A 27,834-nucleotide genomic window follows, 5' to 3' on the forward strand; every position below is an offset into this window, starting at 1 on the left:
AAATAAGATCCTGTCTATGCGGACTATGCAGCGAAACTATCACCACCCTCTTGTCCGCGAGTGTTCCTCGCATCTGCTCACACCAACAAGTTGATGATCATCGCAAGAGAGAGTACCACACAACAGAACACACAACAACAAAAGTAGGGTAAGCTAAAGCACAAAAGATTTCATCCATCAGATCAGATATAATTTCACAATATCATACACTCAATTCAACCAAGCATGTTATGACTTGTCAGGCAATACACTATGACTCGACTCGACTCATCCGGATACGTATAGCCAGGTCGGATTCAGCGGATGCTTGCACTTGTGGTGGATACCTCTGCTCACCCCCGAGCTATATGTTACAAGTGTTACAATGAAACAATTTTCCTCACCACAAGGTTAACCCTTAATGAAATTCAGGCCTCCTGCTACTCTCACCATAGGAGTCAGTCCGCTCTAAGTGAGACTAACTGGCTCCTTAGAGTGTCAAGATGCAATCCTTACCTTAAATCCTTACCTAGTTATACAGATGGGGCACCACCATGGACACCCACTAACAGGGGCCATGGAATTACGTCTCGACCACTGAAGCGTAACCTCGGAGGTCTCACCTAGAGACTCCAAGGAATTACACACTGACACGGCTAACAATCATAAATCAACAAATCAGAGAACAACTATTCATGATCACAATTCCATACCAACCACTGAAATTTAACTCCCATCCGTATCACATGTTGAATCCATACCACTGGTCATTACCACCCCATGAGTATAGGGCCTCATCACATATCAATACCATGTCTCTTTAATTCCAACCCACTCATTAATTTCACATGCCAAGTTCTCACAATATTCATCATTCACTATTCATGAATTACGTCATGCATACATAGCGATCCATTATATATATATATATATATATATATATATATATATATATATATATATATATATATATATCATAACAATCATGCTCGACAAATACCAATCATCCAAGGAAAATCAAGCAACCAAACAGCGCATTGCCTCGCCTAGCCCCTCGCTCAGGTTGAAGGGTCTCGCTCAGGCGAGTCCCCTTCGCCTAGGCGAGGGCTCGAAAAAGGAAGCAGAAACCAACGCGGGATCTCGCTTAGGCGAGACCCCTCTCGCCTAGGCGAGATACTCGCTCGCTAAAACATAATGAGCGGGTTGCCTGGGCGACCTTTCGCGTAATGGGGTTTGGGCGAGTTCTTGTTCACCTCGCATAGGCGAGACTGGCTTGTTTGGGCGAGATTAGCAGGTCTCGCCACTGTTTTCCTGCAACAGTTACCCACGCCAGTCCAAACCACGGATATTCATACATTCACAGTTATCACAACATCACACCAGCCACATAACCTCAAAACAACAGTTGCATGACAGGAAAGAAACGAAACACGAGAATGAGCCAGAGCTTCCCTACCTGGAAGAAGTTAGCGGAGACCTCGACGGCACGACAACGAGCACTACAACTCTATGAATGAACTAGAGAGCTAAAAATAGCAGAGAAACGGAACCAAGGGTGGATTATTACGAAGCCCTAATTGGAAAAATGTCAAGGAAAACAATTGAAATCATACGAGCTAGGAAGAGGTACTTACACGGAGTAGGAACTAGGTTTGGAGTTAGCTCAAAGTGGACCTTAGGGCAAACCCTAGCAGAGCGTTTTGTGCGGGAAAGGAGAGGTGACGACTGCTGAGTCTTCTGCAAGAGTGGAAAGTGTGAGTTAGGGTAACCTGAAAATTGTTTTATCAATTGGGCCCGTCCTAGGCCCAATTACAAGGGACATCCCTTTACTTTATGACAGAAAATAATAAAGCAACTTTAATGGGCCTTACAATAGTTTCTAACATTAAATTTTTTTTGTAGACATAATATACCGACCAATATACTAATTGCCACAACTCAAAAGATCAAATGAATTTTGATTTTCCTTTAGGTATTTATATTATATTATTTATTTACTTCTTACATTATCATATAATTTACTTAAATAGTTTTATTACGAGTTTAGTGCACTAAACAAATCGGTTATGAGTGTGACTATTTCATGATATAATGAATGATAATTATTACACAAATTAGTTATGAAACTGGTTGAGATGGAATAATATGCTATAACCCACTATTATACATGTAACAAAATTAATTACTTTCATATATACGCATTTTATCTTCATTTTTGTATAATTTTAATGACATACAACCAAAAGCATTAACATATATTCAATAAATGTGGACAAAATATTTTCTTCTTAGATATAAGAATGTGAAAAGTTAGAGGATATTGATTTATAGTAATTTGTTATCTTTATGATTTTTTTTTGGATGATTAGTTAGTTATTATTAGAAACTTTAAATTTTATATCATATGTGGTATAATGAAATTGTAAATGTTGTATTTAAAAAAACGCAATCTCATGTAACGATGACTATGGTAAAAAATCATCGTTATTGTTGTTTTTAATGACGGTCTTGGTAAAAAACAGTTGTTGCATGTATTTTTATTTTATTTTTTATATTTTTATTCCATATTCATTTTTAGCGACGATTTTTGCATCATCTTTCGTCGTATAAAACTTTTATTTTTGAATAGTTTTTAAGTTAGAATGATTTACAGCAACGATGACATTTAAATAACTTTCGTTATAACTGTTCACAAAATTCTAAATAATTGATAATAACGCTGACATTTATCAAACATCGTCATTCTTAATTTTTACGATGAGTTTATTAATTGTCATCATGTTTATTAGACTTTTGATGAAGGTAAATTCAACCATGGTTTTAAAATAGTAATAAAAGTGCTATTTTAAATGTCGTTACTAACACTTTTTACAATAGTGAGTCCAACCATTAATCAATCTAAGCTAATTTGATTCGTCAGATAAACAAACAATTTAATTTATATTGAGGTTTAATTTTATAAATTGGTCCATAAAGTACAATCCATTTTGTATCTCCAATATTAAAGAAGGAGAAAAACTCACCAATGGAGTTTTAGTGTATTATTTTTATTCTTTTCATTGTTTAGTATGTCATACTTGCTTATTTTGAAATATTTTGTTTATATTATTGTTAATAATTCATAGTTAAAGTATTTAAACCAAATATATAAACATAAAATAGAGTTATATATTGATTAAAATATTTTATTGTCCCAATTTTCATCAAGTTTTGTTAAATAAATCCTAGTTTTGTACTTAAATAAGTTCAAATTTTTGTCAATTTTGTTTTTACTAACACCGTTTAAATCATTAACAGGCAATGAACAATGATTGTCACGTGTTATTTTGTGTTTTTTTTTAATTTTTTTAATTTTTTTTAAATGTACATGTGTCAACTCAGCAATGTGTCAATGTCAAAGTCAATGTTTAATATTCAATTTAGTCCCTATATTTGTTATTTTGTTTAATTTAGTCCCATTTTTGTTTAAAATTGACAAATTTTGTCCTGTCGAAGATGAAACTAAATTTAATTTTTATATAAAAGTTATAATAATGTGAATTTTAATATATATATATATATATATATATATATATATATATAAACATTTAATAAAAAATGTGAATTTTAATATAAAAATTAAATTTTGTTTCAATTTGGATAGGGACAAAATTGGTTCATATTAACACAAATTTGGATTAAATTGAACAAGACTAATAAATATAGGAACCAAATTGAATATAAAACATTGACTAATGTGACACGCTCTTGGTTTGACACGTGGACAATTAAAAAAATTAGAAAAGAATTCAAAAAAATTAAAGAAATAAAAAAAACCGTGAAATGATATGTGACAATCACTGTTAATTACCGTTAATGATTTAAATAGTGTTAGTAAAAAATGACTATATTGAACAAAAATAATGGAAATTAAAACTTATTTGAACACACAAACCAAATTAGAACTTATTTAATAAAATTTAATGAAAATTGAGACATGGTATTTTGACCTTTTATATTTAAGTCAAAGTAGATCCCATCGAATATCTTTTGCGTAATATTTGGCACGGGAAACTGTCAACTAGAACATTTTCGTTTTCTATTTGGTCTGAATACGACATTGAAACCAATTCTTAAGTTGTATATTTGATATCATGTTGTTGAGAATATTACTTAATATCTTTTTTATTTAAATTTGTTTTTAGAAAATATTTCAGTTTTAGAGATATGTGTCACTTTTAAAAATTTGTTATTATTTTAGATCAGGAGTGAGATATTCTAAATATTTTATACTTGATATTTTTTATATTTTGCTCTATATATAGAGTATATTAATAAAATACAAAAACATGTTCCTCCGTATAACATATCACATATATCTCTCATCTATTTCATATCTCTCATATTTTCAAAAGCCCTAAAAATCCCAATAACTGGTATCAAGAGTCATTGTTCTTACTGCCGATAGAATGGAAGGAAATATGTCACACGTCACTATTCCACTCTTTGATGGTGAAAACTATGATCTATGGGCGGTAAGGATGCAAACATATCTAGAGGGGCTAGATCTATGGGAAGTTGTGGAGGAAGATGATGTTCCCTTGTCTGAAAATCCCACCGCGGCTCAAATGAAAGTGCATAAAGAAAAGAAAACGAGAAAGGCAAAGGCAAAATCATGCTTGTTCGCAAGTGTTTCACAAATGATTATGACCAGGATCATGACTCTAAAGTCTCCCAAAGAAATATGGGAATACTTGAAAGCAGAATATGAAGAGAACGAGAAGATTCGAGGCATGAAAGTTTTGAACTTGATAAGGGAGTTCGAGATGCAAAGAATGAAAGAGTCGGAAACAATTAAAGAATACTCAAACAAATTGTTGGGTATTGCCAACAACATAAAATTGTTGGGAAAAGAGTTTCTAGATTCCAGACTCGTTGATAAAATTATGGTGACGGTGCCGGAAAGATATGAGGCATCTATTGCTTCCTTAGAAAATACAAAAGATTTGTATCACCTTTACAGATGTGATACATGCCTTGCAAGCACAAGAACAACGAAGATTGATGAGAGAAGATCATGAGGCGGTTGAAGGTAATTTAAATTACACGGAAGATAATGCTCTCATAGTCAAGAAAAATAGAAGGATCAAAATTAGAAGATAAATATCTTTGGAAGAAAGTAGATGTCCAAGTGAAGAAAGTAGATAGAGGTTCATATTTTAATATTCACAAAAGGTCCAATGCCACTCCAATGAAATCCACACCGAACAAAGAAAAAGAAGATGATGCATATATAAGAAGAAATATGAAGGATGATGTCAAATTGAAGAAAGATGTGTTGGGAATAGTCCAAGTGTGAGTCAAAGTCCCACATTGGATAGAAAAGACAAAGTTAAACACTATATAAGAATAAAGGCCCATAACAACATTGCCGGTTTTGGTGTAAAAGTGGTGTCTAAGGTCTTATATCTGTAAGACTAATGAAATATAACCATATCGAACCACAATCTCTCAATGACCATGACTATAACTCATATATGAAAAAATATATAACCCATCAGTGGTATCAGAGGAGCCGATGGTTCGGAGTGACTGACCGCATAACCATAACCAAAGGGGTCACTCATACACATGAAGGAAAAATATATCATATGAAAAAGAAAAAAAAAACAAGGGAATAGTCCAAGTGTGAGTCAAAGTCCCACATTGGATAGAAAAGACTAAGATTTTGGGGTTAAAGTGGTGTCTAAGGTCTTATATGTGTAAGACTAATGTCATATAATCATATATGCCAACCACAATCTTTCAATGACCATAACCATGCCTATAACCATAACCCTATATATGAAAATATATATATAAACCCATCAAGATGTGATGCCATGGAAGAAGGAGAAAAACAAATATTACAAGCACAAAAAGAGGAGAAAATTAAGCATCAAAATATGGAGAATCAAATATGAAGATCAAGATGTGATGCCATGGAAGAAGGAGAAAAACAAATATTACAAGCACAAAAAGAGGAGAAAATTAAGCATCAAAATATGGAGAATCAAATATGAAGATATAAAATAAAAAGATATTAAGTAAGGAGGAATGTTGAGAATATTACTTAATATCTTTTTTATTTAAATTAGTTTTTAGAAAATATTTCAGTTTTAGAGATATGTGTCAGTTTTAGAAATTTGTTATTATTTTAGATTAGGAGTGAGATATTCTAAATATTTTATAATTGATATTTGTTATATTTTGCTCTATATATAGAGTATATCAATAAAATACAAAAACATGTTCCTCCGTATAACATATCACATATATCTCTCATATATTTTATATCTCTCATATTTTCAAAAGCCTTAAAAATCTCAATACATGCAAATCAAGTAGAAGAACGATTCAACTAATTTCTTTCACTAGTCTCAGTTGTTTGAGGAAGAAAATACTCATAAGTTTTACAATTTTTAAAAGAATCGAAAATGTATTAAAACTTACGAATTATACTTTTTGAAGGTATTATAGAAAAATATATATTCTGAAGATTTCAGATGTATAATTATTTTAAATGGAATATTCTAAACTAGTTCATAGTAATATTTATTATTATAGAGTTACTTCTCAGAACAAATTAAAATATATTACGGATTTTTTCATAAAGGTGTAAAAAAAAAATTGAAATCAGTTTCTGCAGCATTAAGATGAAAAAAACGGTGTAGAAAGACAATATGGAGTTGCAAACAGCAAATTATTCACTCTAACAGCCCATTTGGAAAATTTGAAATCGGATCACATGTATTGTATACGAATCACGCGTATACTATTACGTATCGGAGCAGAAGAGAAAGGAAACAAGGTCGTTCGTACACAGGTACGGTCTCTGATCATCTTAGACCCAACGCTCTCTGCGTAGGAGCCATAGTTTGGGGCTCTGATTTCGATTTCAACTTCGACTTCGATCGCTCTCCATTTTCTTGAATTCATAGCTGATTGACACTTCCTTCAAATTTCGTTTATGTATGTTTCTGATGAACAAAACGACTTCACTGCTGATTTCTTTTTTCATTCATTAGAAGCTTTAAGTTTTCCATTCAGGAATCAGTTGAGATGAACGGCAAAGAAGTTTCATGTCGTATTATTATTCTTGGATTCGTAGCTGATTTGTACATCCTTTTAATTTCCTTGATACATGTCTAGGATGAGCAAAACGACTTCACTGTTGGTTTCATTTTCGTTCATGTTAGGGTGCTTGATTTTATCGATCAGGAATTAGTTGAGACGAGCACCAAAAGAGTTTCATATTTTTATACTACTATTCGTAGATTCATAGCTGATTGGCACATCCTTCGAATTGCATCGATATATGTTTAGGATGAACCAAACTACTTCACTATTGATTTTATTTTTGTTCATATTAGGAAATTTGAGATGAGCACCCAAAAACTTCTATATCATATTAATATTCGTAGATTCATTGCGGATTGGTACTTTCCTCGATTTCTTTGATATGTACTTAGGATGGGGAAAACGGTTTCGCTATTGATTTCATTTTGGTTCGTATTACGAAGTTTGAGGTTTCTAATAGGAATTAGTTGAGATGAGCACTGAAAACATTTCCTATCGTATTACTATAGTATCATCCATGTTGACCGAGTTAAAATTGGTCCTATACAATCTTGGGGAGATTTGGTCCAGCTGATCCCCGGGGTTAGTTTCATTTTCGAGAATTCTTTTGTTGTTCTGCCAGCATACAAATTTTCAGTCTTGTAGGAATTCTGCCTCAGTGTACGACAGTTGGAACATTGAAAAAGAATAAAAAGAATTTGTATTTTTCTATTTTAATGTTGCAACCTAGTGTGTAGGCATCATGTACTCAACAGCATGGTTAGTCGAGTGATTTGGTAATTGGTTTCCTCCAGAAAAAAAAAGGATTAAATGTACTTTATGTGATATGGTATGGCATGCTATGGATTATGGAAGCTATTCTTCAGTAGCTTTTTTCATGTTAAATTGCCTGTTTCTTTAAATGATTTCTGTCATTCAGTTGTGCTTGGGCATAAATTAACTAACATAAGATAAAGGTATTACGTTCAACATATTTTGATTTGCATGCTGGATATTATGATAGTATTTTGCATTTAGATATGTCAAGAATAACATGATATTTAATATGCTTGTGTGTGGCTTGCGTATTGAGATTCCCAGTTTATCTTGAGAGTCAAAGAAAATACTTTTTTTTGAATTGGATTCATCCTTTAATGTTGTTATCTTTGTTTGGTGATGTTTCTTGGTTTTATTTTTCACGATAACAAGTTTTATGTGCAAATCTGAATTTTCTCTCTCTTTCAGGATGTGACTGGTTGAGGTTTCTTCAAAATTGTTTTACTTGAGCATTGCAATGAAGCTGTAGAAGATAATCTATACAGACAGATGCTCATAACTCAACAATGAAGCGTTATGTTTATATTGATGATGATGAATCATCTCATGATATATACTGTGATAATCGTATATCAAACAGAAAATATACCGTATTAAACTTTCTTCCAAAAAATTTATGGGAACAGTTCAGGTAATCTTTCTCCCAACACTCTTTGTTTTTCATTTTTTTAATTATGTGTAATGATATGTTGCACATGCATTTGCACACCTTTAGGGTTCTTCTGTTTTATCGTCTCTTCTATCTTCTTTGATATTCATTTTGTTGGATATTTTGTGCAATTGCATAGGCAATGTCGAGCTTGGTGTGAGACAAGTAGATCAATTTCCCGACCACCCTTTGATAAAATTGTCGATTGATCCACATTTACACCTTCAATTGATTTACCAAGCATGTGATTTTGTTTAATAGGTGTCTCTACTGGTTTACAACTTAATTTAGCAGTTTGAGCCAATAAATCCAATCCAACACATAATTTTGCTGGGAGATGAAAATATCATTATGGGAATGAGCCACTTCAATGCCCAAGAAATATTTCAATCTGTGTAACTCCTTAATTTCAATTTCTGTTATCAAACCTTTTTCTTTAGGCTTTCGTTCGTGTCTGGTCATTTTCAAATACAACTATATCATCTATACAAAGAACTCTGAGCTAAATGCTTAATAAGCAATGTATAATCACTTTGGTTTTTCTTGTACCCTATGGTCTTCATTATAGTAGTAAACCTGTCAAAACATGCTCTAGGAGAATGTTTCAACCCATAGTGTACCTTCCTTAGTTTGCACACCTTTCCTTCCTCGGCTTTAAATCTAGATGGGACCTCCATGTAAATTTCTTCCTCAAGATTGCCATGTAGAAAGACATTTGTGATATCAAATTGCTGCAAACTCTATGCAGAATTAGCTGTTAGAGACAATAAAATTCTAACAATATTCATTTTTTCAATAGGTGATCAAGGTAATCAATCCCTTACGTTTAAGTATGTCCCTTAACTACTAACCTTGCCTTTTACCTTTCTAAGTCGTCTTGTATTTAATAGTGGATACCCACTTAGGGATTGCAAATGAATCCATTCCCGTGAGTATTGTCTGAACTTATCTCGAGTTTGATAAGGACTCTCCACATTGATTAGGTACGAGTACGAGTATCGACATATCTGATTTTTTAAATTGGTTGAGACAAAGATAGGCATGTACATATCTATCCGCCGCTGTCCGTCCCCATGGCCTATGTTTGCACTCAACAACTCTATTTTGATTATGGGTATGAGAACATATTAACGGTGATGAATACCCAAAGAGTTTAGATATTGAGTGAAAGGTCTAAATTCACCACCCCAATCAATTTGGATTTCTTTAAATTTATGATTTAATTGAAGTTCAGCAAAGGCTTTGAATTGTTTGAAGGCGTTCAAAGTGTCAGATTTGTGTTTAAGAAAATAAATCCAAGTATATCTACTATGAGCATTAATAAAGGAAACATAATAATGATAGCCCATGGAAGACGAGACATGAGAAGGATCCCAAAGATCACAAAAGACAAGTTGTGAAGGTGCAGTGTAAGGAAGTATGAGAGGCTAATTGATGAGACTTGCCCATACAACATGCTACACAGAAATCTGCAGTAGTTTTATTAGGTGGGGAAACATTACAACAGTGATGAACATTATGTAAAACAGAGACAGAAGGGTGGCCTAGCCTATTATGCCAAATAGAAAACATAGTGAAAGTGTGTTGTGGGTACAGTGGAAACAGTGGGGGATGGGGGAATAACAGAGACAGTGGACACATTTGTAGTCATGTTCTGTGAATGCAGCAGAATCTGAGGGTTAACTAGGTAGCTTTGAAGACGATGAGCTTTGATGACCAGTTCAACTTGTTGTTGCTAGAGAAACAAATTAGTGTCTTTGAGTTTCTCTGAAACAAAATAAGAGAAGAGGACAGGCGTGGTGGTCGCCATGGAAGCAGGACCAGTACATAAAGAGGGCAACTCACGCTCTGGATATAATGTTAGAAAACCTAATCTACTGAGAAAGAGAGAGTATGACAGTGGAATGAAAATGTTATATTCACCATACTTCTAACATTCTGTACAGTGTCCTTTATATAAGGAAAAACATAAAAACAATAAAATAAAAAATACAGCATTTAAAATGGTAACAACCCAACAGCATATCAAAACAGAAAAGATATTGTAGACAAGAATAATCTAACAAAAGGATTTTGTATCAGAAAACATTATATGCTAACACCATGCTCCTCCCCATCCCCATCCCAATATCCATCCTTGTTTTAAATTATTGAAGTACTTTAATTTATTAGGTAACCTAAAAAACTTATATTAACTTTTCTTTAGTTCTTAGTTTCATAACTTATTTATGGGATACACATTTGATTATTTTTACTATTTTATATAATTATTTGACCTTTATCTTGTTATTTGATATTTATAATTTATTTCTTGATATTTGACATTAGAAAAAAAGAAAATGTGTATCATTTTGACATTGAGTACTTGAAAATATAATGTTTTCTATGCTCTGCTTTTTACTTTTTGTAAAGAGAATTATTTAATAAATATCTGGAACAATAAAAGGGTGGGTATGGCAGCGGGATAGGTATGCCCATTCCTCGATAGGAATATGGATGAGATAGAAATTTTATACTGTTAGGTATGGGGATGGAGATATGGGTAAAGTTTTACATCTGGGATGAGGATTAATTTTTGTATTGCCATCCATCCTACATCCAACAATATTTTTTCCTTTCGGTAGATCCACCAGCTCCCAAGTTTTATATTTTCTAGAGCAACCATTTCAACCTTCATAGTACTTTTTCAGTCCATACTATTCCATGTGTTTTGGATGGTGACAGTATTTAGATGCCTAAGAAAGCTTTTGTGATTAGTTGATAGTTTATCATAAGTCACAAAGTGTGACAATGTCATAGGACACGTTAATGGGATAGTTTATCACAAGGAGGTAATTTCATTTTGTTGGATATTTTGTGCGATTTCATAGATTCTACTTTCAAGGCATGAATCATCATATAGTTAACACTACGAAGGGAGAGTTCAGAAGATTAGTGGACAATGCCATTAATGGGGAGGATCCAGACAGTTTTAATTTGACATTTTTGTGTAACTCACTCATCCTATATACTAGGGACTCAGCCTTGTTCTTATTTTTTTTTGTTGTGATTGTTGATAGAAAACGCTGATACAATGATTTATTTATTTATTTATTTTTAAAAGTTACAAAAGACACCGAGACTCTGTTTACAGGAAACTATATAGACAGAGCTCAGTCATAAGTTAGTTATAACCTTATAACTAAAGCAATTGCACTAATTAGAGGAGAAACTATGGTAACTGCCTCACAAACAGTTACACTAAATAAAACAGAGACCAACAGCAGTTGTAGCAGCTAACCAACTCAGTAACATTGTGTAATAGAAGTATAACACTCACAGTTGTTTTGTTTACTGCACAAGCTTCCTTATGTGCACGAATGATTAAGGAACTTATTTTTTATTGAACATAATGAAGTTTTTCCTTGGTGTTAAAATTTTGTGTTGATTTTCTAATTAAACATAACGATCTTTTAATCCATCTGATTTTTCTCCTTTTTCCAGCCGGTTCATGAATCAGTACTTTTTGCTCATAGCTTGCCTACAGTTATGGCCTCTCATTACTCCAGTAAATCCTGCCAGTACATGGGGTCCACTTATCTTTATTTTTGCTGTCTCTGCATCAAAAGAGGCGTGGGATGATTACAATAGATATCTTTCAGACAAAAAGGCAAATGAGAAGGAAGTCTGGGTTGTGAAGAAGGGCATTAAGAAACATGTATAAAACGTATTTAATTTTCTTGAATATATATTTTGCTGTGTTTCCAGCCCTTGATCATCATCATTTGAATAACTATGCATGATTTTGACTTTTATTATTTACAATAGAGTATAATCTGTTTATCTTTTCAAGATATTGTTACTTTTTTATTCAGTTGATGGTTTTAACTTCAATCTAAATTCTATGCACAATGTATGAGGTCTGCTGGTTTTAAAATATCAGGGTATTATCTGTACGTATACTTTTGTGTTTGAGCAGTTTAATTATGGATATATGTGTATTTTCTCAAACTTTTTGACATTTCTTGTCTTCCTTTTTTTTCCTTTTCTTTTTCCATTCCCATTTATTTTTTGTTCTAAAAGGTCAGAGACTAATGCATGTTTTGTTGGTTCATTCTTGTAATGATTAATTGCATAGTTATTTTCTCCTCTATATTCTTATAGTTATACATAAACAACAAAATAGACCTTTTAGTTTTTAAGAAAGGCATGGATCGTAAAAGGGTTAGTGGTCTAACATTGATATGGGATTCTTCATTCTAATCAATGGGGCCATAGGCAACGATGAATGACCTTATCTCTCACCCAACTACAGATTATTTGAACTCCAGCATGCAGCTTGTAGTCTATGTATGTACTTATTGGCCATATAAAGTTATGTGTCATGTTCATTGTTACCTCTCCTGCCAAAATATGAGGTGATGTTTGAGCACATTTTGACGCAACATTTTTATTTAACTGTAAGAACCAATGGTCATGTTTATCTATTAGAGGATTACTCCTTACACTTGCTTGAAGGATCAATTTGTATGACAGTGATAGTGATTCTAACTAGACATGGCCCGAAACCTGCTTGTGCCATTTAAATAATAAATGGTCTGTTTGTTTATGCCTATTTAGTGAAAAAGTGCTTTATCAATTAAAAATTTCTAAAAAATAATGATAATAGATAAGAAGCTGTTTTATTGCTTTCTTAAAACATGAAGATGTTTTATTGCTTTCTTAAAACACGAAGAGCGAAAAGAACTTTTAAAACAAGCTACATCATAAAAACACCTTCTTCATTTTAAAAAAAAGCTGAAGCTGAATAGACTTCAAGCTTCTACTTCATATCTCATGTACACCTTGGTCTGCTTCATGTCTTGTAGGAAGGAAGATTTACATAAGCTTTAACATTTGATATTATATAGTGTTTTCTTTTATATCTGTAGATCTAATGATTTTTTCTGGGTGGACGTGGTTCCCTTGGTGGTTTTGCAGATTGAAGCCCAGGATATTCATGTAGGTAATATAGTATGGCTACGTGAAAATGATGAAGTGCCTTGTGACCTTGTTTTGATTGGTACCTCTGATCCTCAAGGAGTTTGCTATGTAGAGGTAATTATGTTGTGAAACATGCTAAAGTTGGTCTTCTCTCTCTGCGGCATTGCAGGGGAATTGGAATGTAGTTCCACTATGTTTCTTCTAAATCTTCTTCTCTTTCTCTCATTTTGGGTGAGACATTTCATTATATTCATTTTAAGGATCTTATGATGTGACATGTCATTCAGACTGCTGCGTTGGATGGTGAAACGGATTTAAAGACACGGGTCATACCTTCTGCTTGTGCGGGAATTGATGTTGAACTATTGCACAAAATTAAGGTAAAATTTTATCTACAGTAACTATGCTTGGTAGAATTTAATTGTGATAATAATTAGATAAGATGTTTGAATGATGTTGGGAGATCAGCTTATGCCTGTAATCCTGTGTTGGTAGAATTTAATCTAAGTAGTTAGTTGTGTTATAAATGCTTCTATTGTATGAATTGCTAACTAACAACTTACAGTTACTTGTGTGAATGAACTCATTTTTAGTTTATCAGAATCACTTTATTTTCTATCTCTTAATTTTCTCTCAACTATTAATTATTAATATATGACAACTACTTAATTTCTCTATTCTATATTTGTGTCTGTGTCTAGGGTGTAATTGAGTGTCCTTGTCCAGATAAAGATATCAGGAGATTTGATGCAAACATGCGGTTGTTTCCCCCATTTATTGATAATGATATATGCCCTTTAACCATTAAAAACACCATTCTTCAGTCATGTTACTTGAGAAACACAGAGTGGGCTTGTGGAGTGGCTGTCTATACAGGCAAGTCCATGTATACAATCTATTAAATTCTTGGAACTGTGAATATTTTTTCAGGAACAGTTTAAATTTTGTATCTGACATGTAATTAATTTCTTCAGGTAATGAAACCAAAATGGGCATGAGTAGAGGTATACCAGAACCAAAGCTCACTGCTATGGATGCCATGATTGACAAGTTGACTGGCGCTATTTTTATATTCCAAATAGTTGTTGTTCTTGTTCTTGGCATAGCAGGGAATGTTTGGAAGGAGACAGAAGCTAAGAAGGTATGATACAGTTTCTCAACATAAGTTTCTTGGGCACTGATAATTGTATCAAATCTTGTACCTATCAGGGTATGCTCACCAGTGTTTATTATTTTTATTTTGCTATATTGCCCTTTTATTTACCTGTATTTTCATGGTAGTAGCATGCACCCTTTTCAATTTCGATTTTGTTTCAACATAGAGCATATCGGCTTCGCTGGTTGCTTCCTTTGTGCTTTCATGTGAATTATTTAGTTGTTTTACTCTTTGTAAGCAGACTTTGGTTTATTTTAGGAAATATTCCTGATTACCCTTTTAGTCCCTATGTCAATGAATGCTCAGGCATCGTTGTTTCATTTTTCTTTTTCTTAGAATAACCACTATTTCTGTAATTTCCTGTGTTATCATGATATTTAATCATTAAAGGATTTTTTTTCCCCTAAATCTTACTTTTATGGGGTGTTTGGAACATCACCAAAAAACACATTCTCAAAACCGTGTCAAAATTGAGAAAAATATACAGAAGCATATTTATATTGGTTCTGCCTTCTTGTTTTGGATGGGAATCAAAACATGATATTAAACTTTTTCCCTGTTTTGATGTCTTATCTTTCATAATTCTATGTAAGTTTCAGTGTTTTGCAATGATCTTTAAGATTCATGTAGGTGAATCCTCATGTTTTTTCTTTCTTTTGTTTTCAAAGCAATGGTATGTTCTTTACCCTCATGAAGGTCCGTGGTATGAACTGTTGGTCATCCCTTTGCGGTTTGAGCTTCTCTGTTCCATCATGATACCCATTTCAATTAAGGTGAGCTGATGGTAAATATTTAGCGTACATTATGTTACATATTTCATGCTTGGCATTTGGATAACAGTCATAATATAGATAGCATAGTGGAAGTCCTTTGAGGTAATAACATGTATGACCTTAAGAACTAAATGAAAATATCATTAAAACTTAAGTTCTAATTAGAAATAGGATTTTCGGTTGATAATACTAGTGTGTAAATATTTTGAGGGTAACTTTCTAAATTTGATAGAGCCAACTGTTCCATCTCTGTCAGGTATCTCTTGATTTGGTGAAGAGCTTGTATGCAAAATTTATTGACTGGGACAATCAGATGATTGACCATGAGACTAGCATTCCTTCCCATGCAACAAAGTAAGTAACCAAATGATCCTATTACCAACTACTTTTAGGAACTTGTACATTAAAAAATTTAAAAGAAGAGAAATTTTGTAAGCTGTAAAATGTCTTGTATTATTAAGGATTGAGTTACAACACAAGTATTTATATAATCGAATGGCATGAGGTGCAAGGTAGTTGGTTGAGATCTCTATCTGTTCTAACACTAGACTCCAGCAGTCCTAACATAATGAAAGATGGATAGCTCGAGGTAAAAGCTAGTGAGTCAGATCTAACTGTTCTACAACAGACTCCAGCTCTCCTAACGAATAACAGCTGACTACCTAACTATCAAAGGATGCTGACTCAATGCTGAGTCTGCTTAATATACGAGCAGAGAATGTCTAATAACACAAAGTATACTATCATATAAGCATACTTTTTTAATTAATGATGTTTGTTATATTTGACAGTACAGCGATAAGTGAGGACCTGGGACAAGTTGAGTACATTTTGACTGACAAAACAGGAACGCTGACCGAGAATAAGATGATATTTAGAAGATGTTGTATTGGTGGCAATTTCTACGGAAATGAAAATGGAGATGCATTGAAGGGTATGGTTACTCGGGGAAACTTTTCTTTTTGCCTTGTGAACATAATGATCTAAGAAAACTGAACTGAATTATGATGTTTCCATCTACCAAGAAAAAAGGTTACATATATGTTTCCTTCAACAACAACACCGAAGGGCACATGTATATACTAAATAAATTGAATTGAAATATATAAATATTATGTGCACATTCAAGATGCTGCAAAAGCAGTGGACACTTATTTGGTTCTAACATAAAATTGTGTAATGACTTTTCTAAAAATCGAAATCAAGGCAGCCTACTCTCATACTTATGGTAGTGAGATTTCCAGCCTTAACAGCTCCAATGATTTCCTTGGTTTACTAAGATTTAGCACTTTTAGTTTTCTTCTTATTGTCATGTATCGTTATTTATTTGAATAATATATTGATTTTCTCAACTAATAGTAATTAATACCATTTGACATGAAAAAATGGAACATTTATTTTCGCTGAAAGATGTTTCTGGAACATACTGTGAATGTACGGGAGAAAGTGTAAATTTGAAGATGAAAGGATTCGTTCATATTTATTTATGAACACGACTGAACTCCTATTCCTTTTCTTCCTTTACTGCTTATGGATGCACTAATTTTTTGTTTTAATCACTGACTATTTTCTGAAGATATATTTTCTTCTTTAATTGTTTCAGATTTCAAGTTTAACCACCTGATTAGTTACATGTTGTGATGTGCAGATGTAGAGCTTATCAATGCTGTGTCAAGTGGTTCTTCAGATGTTGTACGATTTCTTACAATTATGGCAATATGTAATACTGTCATACCTACGCGAAGGTGATTCTACCTTTATCTTTGCTAGGATACCGGATATGACAACTGTTAATATTAACAATTTTCTTAGTTGGGATATTTTTATAATATAAGCCTTTAGTAGGAAGTTATTAATTTGTGCTTGATTTCTTGTTGTCATACTTAGCAAAACTGGAGATATCTTGTATAAAGCACAGTCTCAAGATGAGGATGCCCTTGTTCAGGCTGCTGCTCAATTGCATATGATTTACTTTAATAAGAGTGGAAATATTCTTGGTACTGTGCTTGCTGTTACTTTTTAAAGCATAACTGACTAATTGGTTACATAAGTTCTTTTAATCACTTTTTGTAATTTTTCAGAAGTCAAGTTCAACTCTTCAATACTTCAGTATGAAGTCCTGGAAACTCTAGAGTTCACCTCTGATAGGAAAAGAATGTCGGTAGTATTGAAAGATTGCCAAAATGGAAAGATCCTTCTATTGTCGAAGGGAGCAGATGAGGCTATTCTTCCGTTTGCTCGTGCTGGTAAGGATATTTGTGTTTCCTGTTCATTTGTAATTTATGGTATTCAAATAACTACACAGGGATTTTCTTTCAATTCATGATTATTTATACTTCTCCTTTCTTCTCACGAATATGGCCAGCTGTTGGTTTAGAGTCAGAGAGCAGTATAATGATTTCAGATGAGTAGGGAATGGAATACTCATGCGCTATTGTCTTAATTTGTAACTACTTTTTGTACAATCCTTGCCAAATATTGGTGCTAAAATGTTGAGTTCTTTTCTTTTATTTTACCGTCCCATTCTTTTTCTCAGACCTGTTTGCATGTATTGTAACTAACTTTTCAACTCTGATCCGGCCAGAATTGATCATATGATTTAGATTAATTGAATGACTTTTAACCGAATCGGACTTGAACATATTATAAGGTCTGGCTTTGGCTATAAACTTGTGAATTTTTACAAGGCCCATCCCTCTTTAAAGGCTGACAAAAGATCTACATTAGATAAAGGGGAAAACTTGGTTCTGTGTCTAGGACTTACAACCGCTTACCAAATTGAACAGTTTAAAATTTTGGGGAGGATATGGTACCTCAATCTATGGTAAGGAAAGCTTTTGAGGCTTAAAGAGAGTTTACAATGGAACTTACATTACATCTACTCCATCTCACCCAACAGGGACTAGTGGGACTTGAACTCGTGACCTATCAAATGTAAGATATGCCTTGTTTCTCTTGGGCAAACCATCAGGGATGTATAGGTGTTATATCAGTTAGTTTTATGTTGACTTCTAAGGCTTAACTGAATCTTCTCCCATTATCTGGGTTTAGGATTGGCTGTGAGACCATTGATGGGGTTATGTAATTATATATAGAAGTGATTAGTTTTGTGTCAATTATGGAAAGATATCGGGGAATCTAGTAGTTAAGGTATGTGCAAAGAAGGCCCCGAGAGGTACCAGTAAGAAGAGTCGATTTTTTGTTGAATATTTTTTTATCAAGAATTATATATGAAGGCTTTATTTTATTTATATGGAAATCAACATATTGATAGAACATTAGCAAAACAAGAAACCTATGAGCTAATAATAAACTGATAAAAGGTAATAGCTATAAAATAGGATAAAAACATATTTATCCTATCAGTTAACATGACTTTTATTTAAAATAAAATAGCATAAAAATCTAATGTATTCTGTTTCTTAATTAATTCCAACAGTTTTTCTTCGACACCCCTCCTTGACTTCAGAATTAGAACTACAAATTCCAAGTTTTTGTCTCAAGTATTAAAATCTAGCTTTTGAAAGTGCCTTGGTCATAATTTCAGCGCTTTGATTCTCTGTTTTGCTGTATAGTAACTTCAATTCTCCTTCACTTTGAAGAAAAACTTGCTCTTAAAATGTTTAATTTTTCCATAAAATACTGGATCATTGGCAATTGAAATTGCAGCTGGTTGTCTATAAAAACCTGTATACTTTCTTCTTGCTCCATATGCGAATCTGTCATGATGGTCCTGATTGAAAGAGTCTGATTCACTGCAGCAACAACAACTATAAAATCAGTAATTGAGCTATAAAATCTTGCTTTTTATAGTGCTAAGAAAAAACTCCAGACCCAAAAGAAAACCAGTAACCACATGTGCTTTTCACATGAACACAACCTATCCAATCACTATTATAGTATCAATGAAACTTAAACTCATGAGAGTGAGAGGACATCATACCACAGTCTAAGAGCCTTTAATATATCTAACAATTCATTTGGCAGCTCAAGAATGAACATTACCAGCACTATGCATGAACATTGAAAGAATACTTACTGCAAACATGATATGAGGTCTTGTAGTAGTAAGATCCATTAGGCAACCAATTTAGCTTTTGGAATAACGTTCATCTTTGTTATCGGTTTCATCATCTTTGCAAAATGATTTCTTCAGGTTAATTGGTGTATCAATGCTTAGTCCTCCATGCAGAACTTCTTTAGTATTTCCTTTACACATTTTTTCTTTTGACATATAAAAGCTCCATCTTTATCTTGCTTTACCTCCATTCCCAAGAAGGACAATAAACCAAAATATGTCATTTCAACTTTAACTCCTTTCTTAGTGTCTCATCAACCCCTGTCACAAGTAGGTAATCAACATAGATAGAAACTATGATTAAATTAACCCTGACCATTTTCACTTATAATGTACCTTCAATTGGACTTTTAACAATTCCAAATGTTTTAAGATAATCATCAATTCTACCATACCAAGCCTTGGGACTTGTTCATGACCATACAAGACCTTCTTTAGCTTGTACATATTCCTTCACTTTAAGTCCCTCTTTGTTGCTCCACAAATATGTACTGCAAATAACCATTTAAAAAGGCATATTTTACTTCTAAATGGTAAATTTTCCATCCTTTTTGTGCGGCCAAAACAAACATCATTGTGATTGTATCAATGTGCATCAGAAGCAAATCTTTTTGAAAAGTCTACCTCCAAACACATAAGCGCATCCTTTGACTACCAATCCCACCGTGTAATTGCTTATAGAACCATTTGCATTAAGTCTGTTTATATAAACCCATTTGACTGCTATAGGTTGTTTGTGTTGAGGGCTTTCCACCATCTCCCATTTGTCATTTTTCTCAATCATTTTGAGCTCTTCCTCCACAGCTTTAGTAATCAAATGTGTGCGGTATGTATAGTGTAGGGATGTGGTAACCACTTGAACAAGCTTCTCTAGAAGTACTTCTAGAAGATAAAAAGAAGAAAAAATGAAATGAACTTTTCTGTAATAAAGCACAATAAATTAAAATAATAGTAATAAAAATTAATTAAAACACAATAAGCTAATTAACAATAATTAGAAATAATATAATAATAAGTGTATACATACATAGATAAATATATATATATATATATATATATATATATATATATATATATTTGTATGTATGTATGTATGTATGTATGTATGTGTATACTAAAGCATTGGAATAAGTACCAAAAAAAAAATATAATAGCTGTCATCTCAATACCACTACCTGCTATCGAGTTTTCATTTCCTTTGGGGGGGCACTGCTCCACAATTGACACCATTGATTATTGCAGGGCAGCAGACTCGACATTTCATTGAAGCTGTGGAGCAGTATGCTCACTTGGGATTGCGTACATTATGTTTGGGTTGGCGTGAGTTAAAAAAAGATGAATATCGAGAATGGTCTTTGATGTTTAAAGAGGCCAATAGCACTTTGGTTGATAGGGAGGTAAAGGGCATATACTTATGGCTTTTTTATGTACTTTTACTCAAAAGCTCCATTCTCAGATTAGTATCTTTAACAGTGGAGAGTAGCTGAGGTCTGTCAACGAGTAGAACATGACTTGGAAATTCTGGGTGTAACAGCAATAGAGGATCGTTTACAGGTGAAAATTAGCTGTACTAGCTGATAACAATCTCATAGATAATACTTTTAAATTCATGTAATTTTACTGAATCCTCATCAACTTTAGATGAAATGGAAAAATTAAAGAATTTCCCCAGTGATTTTATGTGATGATCATTATGATTTATTTTTTTGTTTTGCTTTTAGGATGGAGTGCCTGAAACGATAGAAACTCTAAGAAAAGCTGGAATAAATTTTTGGATGCTAACTGGAGATAAGCAGAATACAGCAATACAAATAGCTCTGTCATGTAATTTTATTTCCCCAGGTGATTCAGATTTGAGATCATGTTGTAGAATATTTTTTCTTCTTAGTGATGTGCAAATAGTACAACTATTGTATGTGTTCATCATCAAGTAGCATAAGAATCTCGAAATGGCCCGTGGTTAGTCTGCCATTCTCTCTGTTTATATAAAAATAGATAAACTTATGTTTGTGTTTTTGTTTTTCTGCTGTATATCTTCCTTTTAGTTGGGGAGTAAGTTTATGAGTGGTGAAACTGTCCCAACTGTACAAAATGAGGAACACCAGATGGTTGTTCTCAAGACTCCACTTTAGTGCTAGTAGGGTGGAGTTGAGCTTAAATTTTCTATTTGGGGTAGCCAAAGAGAAAGAACATAAGAAGCATATTTATTCTGTTTTAGAATAGTTTGGCTATGTTTGTGTTTACACATTGCTTTAAATTTTACTGTTTGATTAGCATTCTTCATACTTAATTGGAAGGTTATTAATTTATGTTGGTAATACTGGAGAGGCTTTGTTCTTACTATTCCCTGCCTCTAGAACTAAGAACTGAATGGATAACTTCTATCAATTGATGGGCATAAAATAACTTCTTTTCAGCCAATAAAAACTTTGGTAATTGAAATGATGTAAAAACTCGAATAAGGAAATATCTAGAAATATACCTTCTTTGAGTTTGAAATATGTCAAAGTCCTATTCTGGATGCTTCAAAGGTTCATAGCTTTGCTTACCAAGATAAATGACACCGTTTCAACTTCAACTTAACTATGTGTTGTGCATAGTCCCATTCTTTAAGAGCTTTTCTGTGTTTGTGCACAAATTGCTTTAAATTTTATTTGTTTGATTAGTATTATGCATCCTTCTTTGGAAGGTTTTTAATTAATGGTGGTAATATTGAGGAGTCTTTATTCTTACAATTCCCTCCCAAAAACTAACAGAACCAAAGGGACAGCTTCTATCAATTGATGGAAAAACAGAGGAAGAGGTCTGTAGGAGTTTAGAAAGAGTGCTACGAACTATGCGGATAACTACCTCAGAACCCAAGGTATTGCTTATTAGTTTTTGTATTATCTTAGAATCCACTAGTTTTGTTTTCCTGTACCATTCATTTTTTTATTGTGTAGTTTCTATTTTGGAGGACATCTTATTATTTGCTCTTGCACCTTTTCTATCCCTTTCTCTTGTCCAACAAGTTTCTTTTCATATCTAAAATAAAATAAATCTAGTAATGAGCAACTTGTACGGACACATAAGGTAATCTAACTAGGAACCCATTTTTTGAAGCATGTGGTGAGATCAAGATAATTTGAAAGGTTTTGGAATTCATCTGATCATTCTTTTCTCAAACAGGATGTGGCTTTTGTTGTTGATGGTTGGGCACTTGAGATCGCACTTACTCACTATCGTAAAGCTTTCACTGAGCTGGCAGTTTTTTCGAGGACTGCTATATGTTGTCGTGTGACACCATCACAAAAAGCACAGGTTTTTCTTTTCACCATTTTATCTGCTTACAAAAATATGTTGCTTCTGTTTTTATAAAGCTAAGCTTTGCATTCCTTTCATTTTTAGTCGCCATCCATGTTAATAAGGGGTGTCTGGGCTCCTTTTAATTAACCTATTGCAATAAGATGGGGGATGAGATGACCAATATCCTATGTTTTTCTCTAATGGGAACATAATACTTCTATTTGTATTATTCAATTCTAATTTATTAGAAAATAATGGCACTAATTTGTCTTGTATACTATTTCTTGTTGCAGCTTGTTCAGATCTTAAAATCATGTGATTATAGAACATTGGCTATTGGTGATGGTGGAAATGATGTAAGGATGATACAACAAGCTGATATTGGTGTGGGTATCAGTGGCAGAGAAGGATTGCAGGCAGCAAGAGCAGCTGATTACAGTATTGGAAGTAAGCCATTTTACTCCTTTGCTGGTGCAATCTTGATATGTATACTAGTCCTTCAACACAGTTCCCCAGTTACCGTCTGTTTCTTGTATTTTGAATTTGTTAGATACTTCACACATATGGTTCAATTTCTGATGCTATTCTGTATCTAGACCTATATCAATGGCTTTTCTTTATTGTTCTTGACTATAATTTATTCAAAGCTCTTCTACTAATTAATCTTTTTCAGTGGTTGGAATAAGACAGGGCAGATTAGTATTTCTCATTCTTTCATTAGTTGCTTATGACTACCAGATTTCATCTCTTTGATGTTATGGTTATTCTGTTCATTTTCAGAGTTTAGATTTCTGAAGAGATTAATTCTGGTCCATGGCCGCTACTCATACAACCGCACAGCATTTCTTTCTCAATATTCATTCTACAAATCCCTACTGATTTGCTTCATCCAAATCTTGTGAGTTTCTTTGACAAGGTCTTGAATTTTATTTTTTTTCCTGACAAGCATTAAATGTGTCCCCAGCCAGAATGGGCTGCGTAGCTGTATACAGTAAGTTTCACAGAAACACCCACAGCTAGCTCAGAAAGAAAAGGAAAACAATGTCTGTTGTTTATCCATTCTATTTCTTGTGGTTATTCCTAATGATTATGACTATTATAATCATCCATGCACTTCAGGAATCTACCTTTAAAAGCTAGTTTTTAAGGGAGACAAATCAAATACTTAAATATTCCACTCAACATCTCATATTATTTGATGTAAGATTTAGGTAACCTATAGTACCCAAGTCCCATCATAACATCGTCATTGATATTGTCTCGGCAGATATCACTTTATGACATTCTACTTCATAACACTTCTGAGTTTTTTTGTAGGACCCTATCACTTTATGACATTCTACTTCATAAAACTTCTGAGTTTTTCTGTAGGACCTTCTATAAGTAGTTATTTTCAAAATATCAACAATTAATTCTGATACCAAATTATTAAGCAATCAAACATTTGAGGAACCCACTTTAACTGTTAAGGGGGGTGGAGAATCAAAGAGACTCCACCAAACATTTCATATTACTCACTGTGGGACTTAGACACCCCATAATGTTGAAGTCCCTATTAAAATGTTGTGATGCATGAAATGCATTCTAATCTTCTTTATATTGATCTATTCTCAAATTTTTAAGGTTCTGATGGTTGCATCTCCAGTTTTTCATTTATTTCAGGTGTCTCTGGAACTAGCCTCTTCAATTCTGTTAGCTTGATGGCTTACAATGTTTTCTACACCAGTGTTCCTGTTCTAGTCAGCGTGCTTGACAAAGATCTTAGTGAGGAAACTGTAATGCAACATCCGCAAATTTTATTTTACTGCCAAGCGGGAAGGTTTGTAACTGTGCTGCTTTTTGTTATAGATAGCAGAACTATCAAAATGTATTACAACTGAATATCCCTTCAATTAACCGAAAAAGGAAAAAACTTTTGTGGCCATTTCATTGAGTAAGCATTTGACTATAAATGTTGAAACAGGCTTCTGAATCCTAGTACATTTGCTGGATGGTTTGGTCGATCTCTCTTCCATGTGAGTTTTATTTGATATTAAGCAATTGTTTATAAATTACTTAGATTATAGGAAGCTTATAATCATGAGTCGTGACCAGTGTTATTAAAGGCGCACTATATCGCTGCGGCCAAAATTCTGCCATATGCATGTGGTGGATGGTTTAGCTGCAGCCTATGCATGAACCAAGGTGGACAAGATAAAAATAATATAAATGTATAGTAATTAAGTATTAAAGCAGCTATTAAATTGATAAAGAATAATAAAAATTTAAAAAGAGTGTCACGTATTAAAAAAGAAAGTATAAATATTAAAATGAATAACAAAAATAATTGAAAAAGGAAAAAAATAAAAAAGAAGTATAAATATTTATTTTGCTGTATAAATTTCAATTCTATTTATTATTTTTCTCTACTTCAAAATTATTTAGTATATGTGCCTGGTCATTTCTCATTGGTAGTGATTGTAATTTGCAGGCAATAGTTGTATTTGTGATAAGCATACATGCCTACGCATATGATAAAAGTGAAATGGAGGAGGTTTCAATGGTTGCACTTTCGGGTTGTATATGGTTACAGGCTTTTGTAGTGACAATGGAGACCAAGTAAGCTTTAATATTGGTAGCCTCTGATGCAACTGTTAATTCGACTTAGAGTGCTATGCTGTTTGTAATGAACTGAAAGAACTATCTGGTGTATAATGTTTCCATTTTTAATGAGAAGAGTTTAATTTTTGGTGGTGCTGGAGTTGGTGGGTTTGTTTGCGTAGAAATCCCGAAAAGCTCATTTTAGTTTAAAGCATTTTGCTTCAACTCGTTGGAGAAGTTTCTGGTTTGATTACCTGACTCTTATTTTTTATGCCTACAGTTCCTTTACTATATTGCAACATATGGCTATATGGGGTAATTTGGCTGCCTTTTATGTCATTAACTGGATCTTCAGCGCTCTTCCTTCATCAGGGATGTATACAATTATGTTTAAGTTGTGTCATCAGCCGTCATATTGGATAACAGTATCTGTAAGTAGCTCCTCATTTCTTGCCCCTTAAGTTCTTTACTCTCATTTTGCTCTTTCTCTTTCCTTTCTACTCTCATCAGGGAAGCATTCAAGATTTTGATTTTCTATTTTTTGTTTTGTAAATGCTTTAAAATTGGAAACACCATAAAAATAGGGAGATTTTTTTTTATCTTTTATTTTGAGTAAACCAAATTAAACACGTCCATGCTAGTTCCATGTTCTCCTTTCCAGTGTTAGATCACGAGATTTCACATTCTACAGGAATCTTGTCCCAAACTGAATGGCATTGAGTTCCATATTTTCCTGATAAAATTCACGTCTATTTCTTTGCCTGTGAAAAAAATCAACATAGATTGCGCATGGACCTGGCAAGAAGCCAAATTCATTAACATTATGACATTGAGTTCCTTTATTTTTCCTAATAAAGTTCACACATCTATTTCTTTGCCTGTGAAATAAATCGACGTAGGTTAGATGGCCCTAGCGAGGAGCCAAATTCATTCACATTTTCTTTTTCCTAAATACGTTGATTATGGTTTTGATGAAACTATTATTCTATACAGCTCATGGTTGCGGCAGGGATGGGTCCCATTCTAGCTATCAAGTACTTCCGATATACTTACAGACCGAGCAAAATCAATACACTGCAGCAAGCTGAACGTGTGGGCGGTCCAATTTTGTCTCTTGGCCCCATTGAGCCTCAGCCGAGATCTATAGAGAAAGATGTTTCTACCTTGTCAATAACACAACCCAAAACCAGAAATCCTGTGTATGAACCTCTGTTGTCAGATTCCCCGAATGCCACCAGAAGATCTTTCGGATCAGGAACACCATTTGATTTTTTCCAGTCACAATCAAGATCATCTCTGTCTAACTACACAAGAAAGGATAACTGAGATTAAGGAGCAACTGGAAGATCACCAGATGCCGCATCTTAGTTAAATATCCTTTTCGATAAAAAATTAACAAAGTACATTGTTAGTTACGTGTATACTAATGTTATTTTTGTAAATTGGGCACCTCTGAAGTGCCATTAGATTATTGTCGATATAAAGCGAAAAGGAAATGATTATTCAACGATTCAATAGATTATCTGATTGTTTTTATATTACTATTATTCTTATTTTTCCAACTTCTGGTTGGAGACATATTTGATTTCTTCGCTAGCGAAATACATTCTGCACCTTATATTCTCCAGTTATGGTTTTATTGCATTTATTAAAGAGTAATACAACAGATGGCTATCAAGAAAGTGGGCAGGTCAAGGAAATGCTAAATTCGTAGTTTTTTTCCTTTGTGGAAGCATCTGGAAAATGATGATTCGTTGAGGTTAACACGCTGATATGCCGGTTGCAGACAGTTTTAATGCTTACCTCGGGAGAACTTAATCCTCTACAAGTATGCTCCTCACCAACCGTTGTCAGAACCCTGCTACAAATTGCATGGCTATTGGCGAGTTAGCGATGATTATATCAGAGTAAACAATTAATTAGTCTCTGCAATTACAATTACTCGTTGTAGTCCATGAAATAATGAAATTAATATTTTCTTGATAATGTTGTTAGGCATCAGTTAATTTATCTTTAAATGTCAGGGATTAAATCACATCAATTTGGCAATGATTGTTAACTTTAATTAAATTGACTACTGTTAATTTCTGGAACTAAATTGTTGGACATTATGGAAATTGGGGGTTAAATTTTTATGATCTTAGAAGTTTAATCGATTGATTTACAGTTTCGAATATTAGTTTAATTTGATGCATTATTCCAGTAAATCAAACTGTATATCAAGACAGGAATGGAGAATCTGTCAGTAACAACCTCGGCATTTTGCATGCATAAAATTTCTCTATCACCAAAAAAGCACTCATTTACAAGGTACCAACAATTCTGTGGGTGAAGAAAATCGCAAGCATGACATGAACTATGATAGTCCTACACACGCTCGTTCAATGTCTTGTATAATCGAAAATTGACAAAGAAGACAAAGCTTATAATGTATGGTTTTAGCATGGGCTGTTTCCTT

At 33.4% G+C, this 27,834-nt stretch overlaps 2 protein-coding genes across 3 annotated transcripts; both read left to right on the forward strand.

The window, feature by feature from the left end:
- The first annotated feature begins 4,427 nt into the window (after positions 1 to 4,427).
- On the forward strand, positions 4,428 to 5,039 carry LOC146886497 (uncharacterized). Its single transcript, XM_085673472.1, has one exon. It carries the CDS (start codon positions 4,428 to 4,430, stop codon positions 5,037 to 5,039), a length of 612 nt encoding a protein of 203 aa, XP_085529598.1.
- Positions 5,040 to 6,695: 1,656 nt separating this feature from the next.
- On the forward strand, positions 6,696 to 26,917 carry ALA2 (aminophospholipid ATPase 2). 2 transcript variants are annotated; one of them, XM_028072444.2, is made up of 25 exons: positions 6,696 to 6,823; positions 8,302 to 8,524; positions 12,026 to 12,239; positions 13,502 to 13,618; positions 13,792 to 13,884; positions 14,206 to 14,380; positions 14,479 to 14,645; positions 15,329 to 15,433; positions 15,690 to 15,787; positions 16,225 to 16,367; positions 17,082 to 17,178; positions 17,321 to 17,430; positions 17,515 to 17,679; positions 20,754 to 20,908; positions 20,985 to 21,065; positions 21,233 to 21,353; positions 22,268 to 22,374; positions 22,680 to 22,811; positions 23,090 to 23,243; positions 23,577 to 23,694; positions 24,442 to 24,615; positions 24,760 to 24,811; positions 25,267 to 25,394; positions 25,657 to 25,807; positions 26,370 to 26,917. In XM_028072444.2, exons 2-25 carry the CDS (start codon positions 8,400 to 8,402, stop codon positions 26,700 to 26,702), a joined length of 3,315 nt encoding a protein of 1,104 aa, XP_027928245.1. In that variant the 5' UTR covers positions 6,696 to 6,823; positions 8,302 to 8,399; the 3' UTR covers positions 26,703 to 26,917. The 2 variants fall into 2 exon arrangements, with proteins under 2 accessions (XP_027928245.1, XP_027928244.1); XM_028072443.2 differs by having other exon boundaries at positions 6,819 to 6,969.
- Positions 26,918 to 27,834: the final 917 nt, after the last annotated feature.

The sequence above is a fragment of the Vigna unguiculata genome, chromosome 5 (genome assembly GCF_037176805.1).
Source record: "Vigna unguiculata cultivar grain cowpea cultivar isolate G323 ecotype 2 chromosome 5, ASM3717680v1, whole genome shotgun sequence".
NCBI lineage: Eukaryota > Viridiplantae > Streptophyta > Magnoliopsida > Fabales > Fabaceae > Vigna > Vigna unguiculata.

Bases quoted from the DNA above. Each gene is read 5' to 3' on its own strand.
- LOC146886497 (XM_085673472.1), top strand. From the start codon at position 4,428: ATGGAAGGAAATATGTCACACGTCACTATTCCACTCTTTGATGGTGAA.
- ALA2 (XM_028072444.2), top strand. From the start codon at position 8,400: ATGAAGCGTTATGTTTATATTGATGATGATGAATCATCTCATGATATA. The intron at 22,375-22,679 runs GTATTGCTTATT...TTTCTCAAACAG, and splicing joins TAACTACCTCAGAACCCAAG to GATGTGGCTTTTGTTGTTGA. The intron at 23,695-24,441 runs GTGAGTTTCTTT...TTGCATCTCCAG, and splicing joins ATTTGCTTCATCCAAATCTT to TTTTTCATTTATTTCAGGTG.